We start from the raw sequence: 14,718 nt of genomic DNA on the forward strand, positions 1-14,718 counted from the left end.
TCTCTGCGTTTTCTGTTTGTTTGTTCTGCTTTTGTTTGGTGTGCTATTATTGTATATAGTCCTAGAGTTCATCATGTCTTTCAAGAGCATTAGTACTCTGGCCGTACAAATCCTCCCATACTCTTTCTTCCCTTCCCAAGTCTTCTGCTGCTCTCCTGTCATTCTGAACTTCAGGGTTTTCTGTATCTATGTAAAATCTAGAATCCACAGATTAGAGCAAACATAAGGTATTTGTCTTTCTGTGTGGTGATGCAATATTCTGAACTATCTATTATATTCTAAGAGACTGGAATTTTTGCTGTACCTCACAGCCAAAGTTAATAATATACCTTGAGGCCGCTTACAAATGAAGACTAAGACACTGTGTACTCAGACTGCTTAACCTACCTTTAAGACTACAATGTAACCACCACCAACCTTACCTGCCTTGAATTTCCCACCTAATCAATTTTTACAACCTAAGCTAATGCATAGCTGCAATTTTAAATTGCACGCACTTCCATGCCTCTGACCTAGATAATGCATGTATTTAATTTACTGAAAGCTGCAAAAGCAGAAGCTGAAGAAAACCTTCCTAAAATCCGTGACAAAATTTCAAAGCAACCCTTTATGGATACTGCTCGATTAAAAAAGAAAAAAAAAAAAAAAGGTCTTTGTTATCTGGATTGGCTGCAATCAGTTGGAGCCAGTGAATTAATCCCTTGCTTAAACTTCTAAAGATTTCTTTGAGGTATCCCATTCTTCCCCCATGCAATGTGTTCTATGCTGTTCAATAAACAGAATAAATCTCTTTGTTGGGGAAAAACACCACTCTCACACAAACACACACAGCTCAAACAGCAGACATGCAATCACAGACATTGAAACAGACAGACACAAGGACAGCCTTTAGGCGGGCTCAGATTCAGATGCACAGTAGACAGAACAGAAGACACAGTGAGTGTCAAGTAGAGAAGTCAAATCTGGACTCTTTCCTCGTTAAACAACTCCAAGAAGTACTTTTCTTTCTTTAATGTGACACTGTTGTATTATTGGTAACTCAAAATTAATCACTGATATGCTATCATCTGCACATTTCTGAGTTTATATTATTTTACTTAATATTATGATCTCAAAGCCTATGCATTTTCCCATAAACAGCATAAATGCCTTCATTCTCCAAAGTGTTAAAAAACTCCATGTATAAATGTCATATTTTCTTTATCCATTTCCTGAAGAAACATCTAGACTGATTCTATAAATTAGCTATTATAGCTAGAGCAGCAATAAGCGTGGCTATACAAGGATATTTATGGTATACTGTCATAACATCTCTGGAACATACACCCAGAAGGAATACAGGTGGGTCATTTAGTAGTCCTATTTTAGTTTTTTTCAGAACTTCATTATTGATTCCATCAAGACTAGACTAATTATATTCCCATTACATATATATATATGAATGATATATGATAATACAAAGATTGATAGCTTCCAAAGAATTCCTCTCATTCCATAGGCTGTTTGTTCATTCAATTTCATGCAGTGCCTTTTAGTTTCATTCAATTGCTGAGCAATCGTAATCTTTCATTTTTCTCAGAAAATTATGTATCTATTTTAAAGTATTCTACCTATGTTTTTCTGTAGAAGTGTCAGTTTCTGTTTACATTGAGGACTTTGATACAGCTATTTGACCTTCATGGGATGAGAACTAGGATCTAATTTCCTTCTTCTGCGTGCAGTTTCCCTAGGATGGCCTGTGAAGAAGCTGTGGGCTGTCATTTTGTTTCGGTATCTGGTGGCATTCCTTCCTTTCCTGGGTCATGGAATAGTGAGGAATGGTGTTGAAGTCAGCAGTGAGTGCACCTGTACCTGAGCTTTTCTAGTGGAGAGACTCATTCCCTTCCCAATATCACTCTAACAGTTCTGTTTCTATACTCTTGCTTTACTTATATCCTGAAATTTATCCACTTTTTCCAGAGTTTCCTTTTTGCTTGAATATTAGTTTTGAATGGTGCTCTAATGATCCTGTTTTGCATTGGTATTTGTTTCCTTTTCAACACCTAATTTTATTAAGTTGGGTCTTTCTTCTGGTCCATTTGGCTCAAGGTTTATCAATCTTGCTTATCTTTTCAAAGAATAAACTCTTCATTTCACTGAGGTTTTGTTTTGTTAGGGAGGGGAAGAGGGAGGGCTCAGGAGCACATAGGCTAGCCTCTAATTTAAACGTTTGCCTCCCCCACTAGCACTTTTTTTTTAGTTATCCATTCCATTCATTTACACCTCAAATGATATCCCACTTCCCATTTACCACACCTCCATCCCACATCTGCCCTCTTCCCTCCCTCCCACTAGCACTTTTAAGGACAGTGAATGAAGGCTCATCTCTGTACCATGTGACCCAGCACAGCACTTGCACACATTGAACACATAACAAGCATTAAGTAAACTCCTAAATCGAGTTACCAAGCCAGGTAAAAGAACCAGCTGTCCAGCTTTCTAATTCTGTGTCTTCTGACAAACTATGGTAACTTACACATCTGAATGTACGTCTTTACAACCTTTGTCACCACAGAAAGTTGTCTTTAGAGTTCTACTCAGCTTAGTTTTCCTTGAGAAATAAACAACTGACATAGAGTAAATTGATTTTAAGAAATGTAAACAATGATTCCATTCCCCCAAAGTCTCAAACAAACCATACTAGTTTTAACTGAATTTTTTTTCAAATTACCTCTGGAAGTCCATTAGATGATACAATTCCAAGTGAATTTATAAAAGGGATAAAATTTTTGAAATAAACATTTTTCACCTGAAAAATACAACATTTGAATATATAAATCTAAAGTTATCCAGTAATATGATGATATATTCTAATTTAAAACAAAATCAAATCTAGTCCTAGTAACCCTTCACATTAGCCGAGCTAACTGCCACTTACATTACATTCAAATTAATGACACTAATTTATAACTCATTTGATCGTTTACTTTTTAATAATGATTTCATAAAACAGAGCTTGAGTGGAAAACTGTTAATGGAATGGGACTGATGGCAGGAGGAGACATTGAAACGACATCACTTATAAACGCATTTAGATTACTGGTTGCTCTACAGTGCAAGGTGCTACAGAATTTTTAACCAATTGCTCTTCTTAATCTAACTTTTTTTTCCCACTTCTTTTTTCTAACAAATAAGAATTAACACAGGAATTAAGTGTAGGAAGCACTCACTATTTTTGTTTCCTAATTTGTTCACACTTACCTAAGATATTTACTAATCAATCATTAAAATTAGCCACTAGTTATATATCCATAAATGCTATCAAGTATCAATTAAAATATTAGTTTTTATTAGCTATGCTTGAATAGTAAATGTGTAAAGATTCTAAATTCTAGGAATAAATTCCTTAAGGTAAAAAATGTATTTATTCTAATATGCAAAATAAAATTAATTTTAAGTAATTACAAAAAGCCAGGGAAATAGAAAATGTATTTACTACTATTTGTTCCCTTATGACGAAACAACAGGATTGAGACAGAGCTACTTGTACGACATTTGTCAGCTTATTTGCATGCGTAACTTGTGACCGTAGAAAGAGGGAAAGTGAACATCTGGGTTAACATCTAAATGTAATATACCCATACAGATACAGAATTCATAAATTAGTAAGAAGCACAGACAGCTGGCAATGGCTCTAACCCTGCTTTAATCAGCACTGGAAACAGAGGCTTCCTCCTTCCCAGAGTTGTCAGAACTCCAAAGATGCAACACTTCACACATCTGATGATGAATTATAGACAAAATTTCAATAAATAAACTGTGAGAGAAAGAATGTATAGGATGAACAGAGAGCCTGGGAGACGTGTCCTAAACGCTATCAAAGGTTCAGCGAGTGATGAGCAACCAGCGTCTGGAAACATGTCTCTGCTCATTACTACAGGGACGTGGGTCCATTACCTGTAAAAGTCCTTTCAATGCCTAGATTCTTGAAGAAAATAATTACTATATGTGCTTAAGTTCTCCCCAACAGTTATTAACAGCTGATATTGTATTTGGAAAGAGAGTCATAAAATACTAAACAGAAAATGAATGCTAGATAACTTTAGCTTCATGGAAGTGAGAAACCGAGGTTTCTTGGCAGGGTGTTTGAGAACACTATGGATATTAGTAAATTCAATGGAATAGAAGAATAATACATTTGAAAACTATCATCTTCATGATACAATCCAGTGAGTACAGAAGGGGGCTATTCTCTTTAAAAGCAAAGTAAGAAAGTATAAAACTATTTTTTCCCAGAATTTTGTTCCTATGTAATAGAAGTGGTCCTACTTAAAAAAAAAAAGTATGCTCACAAGAAGTATATATTGACAGGTAGACGTAGCATATATATCTACTTCAGCTGTTTTAAATAAAGTGTAAGAGAAATTACCTCATCTATATTACACTTGTGTTCTTTACAGAGAACTTCGATAATTCTCGTATCATTTTCTAGTTGTTTTGCTATCCGAGCACTCCTGTTCTGACCTCTTCTGGGTGTTCGAGGCGAACCATTAATGGGGATTGCAGCTGTTTCTGTAAAAATGGTAAATTAGAATAAAAACAATTGTGTATTCCACATTGACCATTAATGAAATTGGGCTGAGGATGTAACTGAGCTGGTAGATTAACTTGCCTAGAAAAAGCATGAAACCCTGGGTTCAACTGCCAGCACCACATATTCCAGCAGTGCTGGTATAGACCTGTAATCCCAGCATTTGGGAAGTGGAGGAAGAATCAAAGTTCAGTACCACCATTGTCTACACAGCGATGTCAAAGCCAGCCTATTTCCAAAATAATTAACATTAAATAAATTATAAAATAATGCTACACTGTAATTATAACTAAGATGTCTGAAATAATCCTGGTAGAATTTTATTCTGCTTATTATGGTTTACTATATAACAATTTTAACTTATTAATTCATGATTATTGGGACACTCTTGTTCTGTAGAGCTGGCAATCAAATCTAGGGTCTTTATGCACGCTACACAAATGCTCTATCACTGAGCCACAGACTGCCCTTGAATATCTGTTGTGATGTATACGCTGCTACAAATTTTTGCAACTCACATTTTTCTTTTACTCCCAATCTCATTCCCCAAAAGCTACATCCCATAAACCCAGAGAAAGTCTGACAAAAAATTATTTATGTTACTTGTAAGTGTATTTTACTCAATATATATGAGCAAAAATATTTCCTAGGCTGCTGAGATTGCTCAGTGGCAAAGACACTTGATATCAAGGTTGACAACCTAGTTCAATCTCTGGAACCCATTCACTGGAGTAAAGAACTGACTCCTGGAATCTGTCCTTTAATTTTTGCACACAGGCCCAGACATAATCCTCCCACTTGTGGTGTAGGGGGCTGGAGAAATGGCTCGGTGGTTAGGAATACTGGCTGCTCTGTCGGAGTACCCAGGATTAATTCCCAGAATCCATAATTATCTGTTTAGTTCCAGGAGATAGGATGCCCTCTTCTGGCCTCATAGGCACCAGGTAAGCATGCATGCTGGCAAAACACCAGTACATATGTTTAAAAACAAACAAAAAACCAGATCTAATATAAAATGTAAGTACACAGCAAGAGGGATCCATGAATAAAGGCCACTGATACCCATGCCTGATGCCCTGAGTTTGATCTCTGTGACTCACACAAACAGAAAAACAGAGAACTGACTAAAAAGTTGTCCTCTGACCTCTACTTGTACTCAGCCACACTACACGTACCCCTCACACACAAATAATATCAATAAAAATAAAATTCTAAAGTGTGATCTTCACAAAAATAAATAAAAGATAAACATAATATGACAAATTGTGATTTTCTTAAATAATCTGTATTATTTTGAACGTTGCTGACCAACTAAGTTGACTCAGCTATTAAGAAGATTACAGGTGATTAAATATGGTCTAGCCACTCTAGAAATCAGTGTGGAAAATACTCAAAAGCTAAAACACATCTACCATTATTACCCAGCTCTCTAATTGAACTTAAGACCCAACAATAAGGAAACCATGCCTGGTACTTGAAACCTAGCCAACTACCTAAGGGCTAGTGATGTTACAGATACTGGAGAACCTGCAACCCCCACTTTATTAGACCAGTATAATTCCTAATAACAATCTATAAACATCTGTCCTTATACCACAGAGAAGTACTCTTCAGTCCTTATCAAGGAAACTTCTCTGTATCACAGATGGAGACCTTTACAGAAAATCACAACCAATCAAAAATGCAGGGCTGTGAAGCCCAGTCCCGATGGATAAACCTACAAAACTCTAGAGTCCTTACGGCTCAAGGGCCCTTGCAGACAAAGGGACAGAAGGCTGCAAGAGACAGAACAGGAAAGCTACATGTCCTAGAAGCACAATATGTTGAATAATTCTCAAAAATTTCCAGATTATGTTTTCCCAGGAAGTCATTGCTCACAGAGATGAATTAGGCTTCACCATTTAATCCTCTTCAACAGCACCTTTAGACTTGATGTTTTGATCTGTTATCTACTAATAGCACTTCTATCATTCCAGCAGCTAGGAATCAGCTTGTCCTTAGTTTAGTTTATATTTCTATAGTATAAAAGTGATTCAAGGTTCTATTCTTGTGGTGACAAAAAGAAACATTTCTATTCCAAGAAACTGATTTATTTACACTTAGATTTGCTTAATGTCATCTAACTAGATCAGCAATAGTTACTTTTTTTTCTTTTATTGGATATTTTCCTTATTTACATTTCAAATGTTATCCCCTTTCCTGGTTTCCCTTCTGGAAACCCCCTATCCCATCCCCTCTCCCCTTGCTTCTATGAGGTGCTCCCTCACCCACCCTCCCACCCACTCCCACCTCCCCACACTGGCATTCCCCTACACTGGGTCATGGAGCCCTCACCGGACCTCCCACACTGTGAGCTAAAACAACCTCTTCTTTCAGTAAGTTCATCTCATCCGATTCTGTCACAGAAAACCAGAGCTGAGAACAAAAGCCAAGTCCACACCTCATAATGTTTCATCATCCTTCAGTTTTAGGACCATACCAGTCCTATAGACAGTCAGTAGGTAACTGCTGAAGAAAAGGAGAGGAGCGCTGTATTGTTTACAATACTTACTGTATGGCTCTCTGAGTAGTGCAGGAGGCGAGAACTTAATAAAATAGTCAACTACACACAACATTAGCTGAAATGAGATTACCAGGTCATCTTCCATCTGTAATACTTCTCCTAAAATGAAAAAGATGCACATTTAAAAAGTTTTAACTATATTTATCTATTATTTATTTAGCTACCTGTGTGTGCATGCACATATGTTTGTAAGCACATGCATGTATGTGTGCATGTACCACAATGCACATGTGGTAACCAGAGAACAACCTGCAGGAGACTGTGCTCTTTTACTCCATGGGTCCCATGACAAACTCAGGTTGCCAGGCTGATGGCAGGTGCCTTACATGCAAAGCCATTTCACTGGCCTCAAGAGTCCACTTTAAAGAAAAGCTAGAGACTGGTACCTTTAAATTAGATTTAAAAAAAAATGTGGGTAGTAATATATTCATATGCTCATTCATTTGCTAATCACTACAGCCACGATAAAGACTTTTCTCTTTTTTATAAAAAACAAAATAAAAATGAGATTTAAAACATAAATGCAGTTACAAAATTAGGTATTGTTAATCTTCCCTCTGGATTTTAAGATTAAGGATTACAATGATTATTCTTTTTTTAAAGCAATTTATTTATTTATTTAATGTATGAGTACACTACTGCTCTATTCAGACACACCAGAAGAGGGCATCAGACACCAATAACAGATAGTTGTGAGCCACCATGTGGTTGCTGGGAATTGAACTCAGAACCTCTGGAAGAATAGTCAGTGTTCTTAACTGCTGAGCCATCTCTCCAACCCCCAATAATTAATTCTTATTAAAATCAACTGACACTGTTTTTTGTAAAATTTACTTCCTATTTTGGTATGACTTGCAAAACTCACATTTTCCAGAAACCATACTGAAGCACAATGCATGCTTGTCTTTTATTTAAAATACTTATAAAATATCTCATATGCTCAGTTTAACCCCCTATAAAATATTACAGTAGCCAAAACCATCAAGAAACAACAAACTCAGAATATAACATCCTAACATCCTAACAGTTTATAATATATATATATATATATATATATATATATACACACACACACACACATACACACACACATACACACACACACACAACTACAAGGCTTATAAAATAAATGCATGATAGGTATTTATATACAAATGTAAATTATTTTAAAATATAAGTGCACATTTTCTTGTGGCTCTCTCTCTCTCTCTAAGACAGAACAGAAGTGTAGGGGCCAGAGAGATTGCTCATGGTTAATAGCACTTGCTGTTCTTGCAGCCGATCCAGGTTAGCCTAACTAGGTTAGGCTCCTAGTACCAAGTGTCTGTTATTCCCATATCAGGAAATCTAATGCTGTCTCTGGCCTCCACAGGTACCTGGCATAAAGATACATATATGCAAGCAAAACACTCATACACATAGAAGATAAAAATAAATAAATACATTTTAAAATAAAGGAAAAGCTTGACTGATTCACTTTCTCTCTTCTGGGTACCTGCTAAGCTTGTAATAATGGCAATGAATATTGAAACTCCCAAATATGTGAGAAAATTAATAACTCTGCATCAGGTAGGTGTCCATATGGTATGGTACAGAAGAATGTTTGCAATGAATTCAGTAAAGAAATATTACAGGAGTGTAGACAGCAAAGGAAAAAAAATCAATGATATGAAAATGTCACTATAAATTCATTTGTATGTTAAATAAAAGCTAAGCTAGTGAAGAAACAGGGATGAGATTGCTATCAGGTGTTTCCAAGTAAGAAGCAAACCACAAAGCCCGGTCAAACAGCCTCTCCCATGGTAAACAACCTTCTGAAAGGAAGGCACACATTAGCCAGGGGCCAGGAGAGGCAGTGCCAGCCTGTAACAATGGAGCAGAATGCTCAGCTTTCCACCTTCTGACTTGGAGAGAGAAGTCATTGCTACAGAAGGTAAAAGGAACCGGTGCTGGATCCCAGTATACAATGCTGCCTGGGAAAAGAGGGGAGGATAAAGTTTGTCCTACAAAGTCTCAGAACTGCAAAGGCTCCTGGCATTCCAGATGAATTCTCTAGTCTCACCCTTACCTTCTGTAAGGTAGTATAATACCTGTTTATAACACACTGCAATTCTTTTTTTTTTTTTGGGGGGGGGGGGTTTTTTCCAGACAGGGTTTCTCTGTGTAGCCTTGGCTGTCCTGTAACTCACTTGGTAGACCTGGCTGGCCTTGAACTAGAAATCTGCCTGCCTCTGCCTCCCAAGTGCTGGGATTAAAGCCATGCGCCACCACTGCCCAGCTTCACACTGCAATTCTATGGGGAATACAAACTAACTACATGTTAAGTGCAAAATGAATGAAGGGAGGGCCTCTCAAACTACCTCAGAGAAAACCAGTAAGATGAAGGGGAAAAGCACACTCAAAAGAAAAAGTAAAATCACAAAAGGGGAGAAAATCAGAGAACCTAATAGGAAGAGAATATCTAATAAACAAAGAGACAAAGTCGGCGCTCCTGCATTCCAGTGAAGTCCCAGAGGAAAACCATCAGCTCAAAGGTAGCCTGAGCTACATGCCAAGTACTTGCTTTGAAACAAACAAACAAACAAACAAACAAGGAGCTTACTGATCTCAATTTATATAAAAACATGGTGTCAGATGAACTAAGACAGAACTAGGATAACGAAATGAGTTTAGCTCAAAACAGACAAAAGACAAGATGAATAGAACCTGTATGTAATACAAAGTCGGGGGTGTAGCTCAGTGGCATAATATTTGCTTGACACTCATGAAGCCTTGAGTTCAATTTCCAGCATTGCAAAAAAAAAAAAAAAAAAAAAAAAAAAGATTTAAAATCATTAAAATGACAGAAAAATATGAAGAACAAAACAATCTGATATCATGTTCAGAGAAGACACACTGAATAAAATAATGTCTTAAAATACAACATTAGTAAGATGTCTCAGAAATGAAAAACAGAATGCCTAGTTTGTTTGTTTGTTTGTTTGTTTGTTTTAAAATAAGTATTCCAAGACAAATGAATGCAGGATGATACAAATCAACAGATATCCTAGTAAAAATATTAAACCTCAAACTTAATATTCATTTACTTTTATTTCTACATATGAGCATTTTTGCCTGTATGTTTGTCTGTGTCCCTGAAGGCCAAAGGAGGGTAACAGATGCCCTGGACTGGAGACTGTGAACTGCCATGTGGATTGAAAGCAGGACTCTGGTGCAAGTTTTAGCTTTAGCTACTTTAACTAGTCGACTAAAGATGGCTTTATCTACTGAGTTGTCACTTCAGACTTAAATCTCAAGTTTCAAAAAGAACTCATCAAGTCCTCAGCAACTAAATGACAGCAGGGACCTTAAGTGAGCCTCAGATTTCCTAAAAGTAACATTCACTACTACAAAATATTTCCTTAAGGGACAAATGACTCAAGAACAGGACACACAGTCAAGTTGTCTTTCAGGGATAAATGCTGTGGACACTTGCCATTAACATGACAAGCATTTGGAAGATGACATGAAAAGGCCTAGTTTTTAAAATTCCACAGGTTGGAGAGGTGGCTCAGCAGGCAAAAGTGCTTTCCACCAAGCCTGAGGCACACACACACACACACACACACACACACACACACACACAGAGTAAGTAAATAAATGTACAAGATAATGTTAAATCCTTGATGGTACAATCCAGATAGCTAAGAAATAAATCAAAATCAAAAACTCAGAAACAGAGAAGCTATAATAAAGTAGTTACAAAGGGCACAGAATGCACTTATACACAGAACTGACAGTAAAGGCATGTAGTAACTATAATTACAGATGAATAAATGTTATAGTCTTCAAAAATGAGATGAAGACAAGAGGATGCAGTAGTCAGAAAGTGGGAAGACAGGGAGGATGATGTTCCAAGAGTGATTCTTATCACTGTTTTCAAAGTAGACTGGTGTGCAGTGTTGTAGACTTTCCTCTTCCTGTCTCTGGCTATACCACCCTCAACATGCCCAATCTCCGCTGCTCTCAGCTGCTAAGGGAAAAGGTCTGGCTAGTATTGAGTAGAAGAACTCCCTCCTCTCTAGGGGGACCGTGACGGGATCCTGTTGTTTTCCCTCAGCACAGTATCCTGGAATCTCGTCTTTACTGACTAACTAATCATCACAGCTTATTTCCATCTGACTCTCCGTCCAGCAATTTCTACTTTCTCCAAGTCAGAAGGAAAAACCCTAAGACTTCACCCTGAATTTGGAAGAGGTAATGGCATTTAACTATTCTACTTTTTCCTTTTCATTGTATTAGCATTCTCAAAACACAAAGTCTAAAAAAGAAAAGTAAAGATGCTATCTTAGGAAATATTTTAAACTCCATGTAAAGTGACCAAACATATTATTTCCATTTCTTATTTACTTTATTTTTAATTTAAATAAATTTTTATAATTTAAAATTCACCAGGCCCTGACTTTTATCCCCAACACCACTAAAAAAGGAAAATGCAAAGAAAATAGAGAAGAAAGGGGGAATGAGAAAGAGATCAGGAAGAAAGGAGGAAATTAAACATTTCCAATGATGCTCTATTACCATAACTATAAAAATGCAGTTAATAAGCCATGCAGAGAATACAGAAGGATTTATTAATTGAATAATTTTTTGTACTATTCCAAGTGAACAATTTAATCACTATATTTGACACATCAGCATTCAATAACACATTCACTTACCTTTAGCTAGTAAAAAAGTGATCCAAGAAATTTTTAGCACCAACATAGAATTTATTTCAGTAGATAACCTGGTAAACAAATACAAAGCAATAAAAAAAAAAAGTCAGACACTGACAAAGTGTTCCCGCTTTACTTTGGGGTAGTTTGTTTTAATTATAGACTTGAGTTAAATAAATACATAATGAAATGCAACCGTCTTTAAATGCAAAATTTGCACCTAAACTCATCTAGTTCATTTGGTGTGCCTACCAAAATATTGATTCTAATCTAAAACTATATAAAGCCCATGGTACACTAATTTGTTTCTAATTACCTTTATACTTGTTTGCTCTGTTTTTCTAATTAAAATGAACAACAACAACAACAACAACAAAAAAAAACCCAAACAATTAGGTGGCTTAGATCTTGTCAACTTAACACTTTACCTTGATAATTTTTCCACAGAATGATCACTCATTAGAATCGACAGATTTATATGAATTAATATATGCACAGTTTGCATTTCTATCAATCACTTCAATGCCAGTGCTTTAGTGGGGCAGGAAATCTCCAGGATTTCTTGAGCTATTTACAGAGAAGAACACTGACGTACTGTTCAGGAATTTAGGATTTGTAAATGAAATTTTTTAATGAGTATGAATATTTTACCTATCTGTGTGGTTTGTGCACGTCTTGTGTGCCTGGTGTCTGTAGGGGCCTGAAGAGGTCATCACATCCCACCCCACAGAACTAGAAATACAAATAGTTGTAAGCCACCATGTGGGATGTTGGGCTTCACGCCTGGGTCCAGTCTTCTCTCCAAATCCCTAAATTGAGAATGTATTTGTTCTTATACAAAAGTATGCAGAGCCTTGTTGATAAAATCCCTGTGATAGATCGTTAATAAAAACTTAATGAATGAACTGCATTTTCCTCAGAAAAGTGACAGAGAACACTGAATTCCAGCTAATTGGTTCTCTCTGCTATATAAGTAAGGCACATATTTTTAGAAGATAAACAAATCCAAACAGGATTTTACCACTTTAACTTATAAAGTAGTATGTTTTTATTACCAAAGTTATCAATATGTTTGAGATTAGTCCAAAAAAACAAATTTTAGTGAAAAATTACATGCTACTTACGCACTGCTGGGTTGTGTCAAATATATAAGTTCACATGTCCTGAAAAGAAAAAAATAATTTCAGTAAAATAACAGCTTAAAAAAACTTTTAAAATACTTCTGCAGCATGAGTCATTAGCCTTCTAAAAGAAAGTATATCTGCTTACTACAAAATGCCATCTCACATCACCATGTTCTAAGACAAAAGAACCGGCTTCTGTCACTCACTGTTAAAACCAATGACCAGACCAGACTGTTAGCTCAGTGGGTAACTAACCAATAAGTCGTATATATCTCTATAATTTACCCTATAATAAACAAGCTCTGACATTGCAGTCTTCATACTCCAGAAAACTGGACAAGTAAATGGGAAACGGAAACCTTGATTTGATTCAAAGCCACCAACATTAAAGCTAAATTATTCCAAACGACTAGTCAACAAAAATCTTAAGGTACAAAGTGCAGGGCAGCCTTGTAAGGCCAAATCAGACTATGCCATCCCCAGTGTAAAAGCATTCAGCAACTTTCCACTGTGCAGGGCACAGCTAGCTTGCTCCTGCCCAGCCCCCATCCTACCTTCCATACATCAGCGCTCAAAGCACATCCGGTCACTGTTTTGGTGTGCACATGCTCAGCACATACCTGACACGCCCAGTTCCTGTCCCCGCTCATTTTTCTTGACACATTTCTATTTCTAATCCCTATTCAGAACTTCCTTCCTCTCTTTTTCCTTAGTCGAACTCACCAGTACCGCCTTCTCACCTAGTTAAGATCCATGATGTACTGCATCATCTACTTAAACTCGATACTCTTCAATCCAGCATCACAGCCATAGCTGCATTTTCACGTGTACATGTTGTGGCATGTGCACATGTGAGTGTATGTGGAGGCCAGAGACTGATGTCAGGAATATTAAATTGTTCTTTCATCTTATTCTTTGAGGACAGGATCTCTTGATCAAACTCAGAGCTCATGGAGATAACAGGGTACTAACAGTTAATTCTTTTTTTTTTTTTAAAGAATTATCTCATGTATGTGAGTACACTAGCTGTCTTCACACACACCAGAAGAGGGCATCGGATTCCATTGTTGTGAGCCACCATGTGGTTGCTGGGAATTGAACTCAGGAACTCTGGAAGAGCAGTCACTGCTTTTAACCACTGAGCCATCTCTCCAGCCCCTAACAGTTAATTCTTGATGTAGCTTGTTAATTTGATTACAACAAAACAGCTGACATCATACATTTTCTTAAAGTATATTCCATAAACACTTCTTGTATAAGATCTTAACTGATGTTAAATGACATTATGGTTTGTGGTTTGAATGTGAAATATCCCCACAAGGATCACACTTGAGAAAGAGAGTCACAGGGTGCCGGTGGGGTGGGGGTGGGAGTTAAGGCTTTAATAGCCAAAACCCACTTCCTGTTCATGCACTCTGCTTTCTTTTGAGGGATGCCATGTGGTCAGGAGCCTGCTGTTCTGCCACCATGCTTTCCAGGTCTGCTGCCACATCTTCCTCACTGTGAGAAACTGTATCCCTCTGGAACTGTAGGTCAAAGTAAACCCTTTCTCCCTTAAATTGTTTCTGTAGGAGTATTTTATCACAGCAACAGAAAGTAGCTAAGGCAAATGTAAGTATCAGTCATTTAGAAAATGCTGAACTCAATCAAACTTCTAAATATCTTGCATTGCCTTGGTGTTTTGTGACTGTCTAAGAGGGAATACATTATGAAAATACAGTATTATACAGTGTTTTCCAAACAGACAATGTCTTATTTTCTTGT

The 14,718-nt window shown here is 36.9% G+C and overlaps 1 protein-coding gene across 1 annotated transcript in view; it reads right to left on the minus strand.

Moving 5' to 3' along the window:
- The window catches only part of Rb1 (RB transcriptional corepressor 1), a 130,924-nt gene that overhangs the window by 81,156 nt on the left and 35,050 nt on the right, over window positions 1–14,718 (minus strand). The window contains exons 5-9 of the mRNA XM_021181654.2: window positions 12,955–12,993; window positions 11,834–11,901; window positions 7,122–7,232; window positions 4,409–4,551; window positions 2,711–2,788 (exon numbers count right to left, since the gene is read on the minus strand). Of these exons, the coding sequence (XP_021037313.1) occupies window positions 2,711–2,788; window positions 4,409–4,551; window positions 7,122–7,232; window positions 11,834–11,901; window positions 12,955–12,993 (439 nt within the window). The remainder of the gene's footprint in view (window positions 1–2,710; window positions 2,789–4,408; window positions 4,552–7,121; window positions 7,233–11,833; window positions 11,902–12,954; window positions 12,994–14,718) is intronic.

The sequence above is a fragment of the Mus caroli genome, chromosome 14 (assembly GCF_900094665.2).
Source record: "Mus caroli chromosome 14, CAROLI_EIJ_v1.1, whole genome shotgun sequence".
In the NCBI taxonomy this organism is placed as follows: domain Eukaryota; kingdom Metazoa; phylum Chordata; class Mammalia; order Rodentia; family Muridae; genus Mus; species Mus caroli.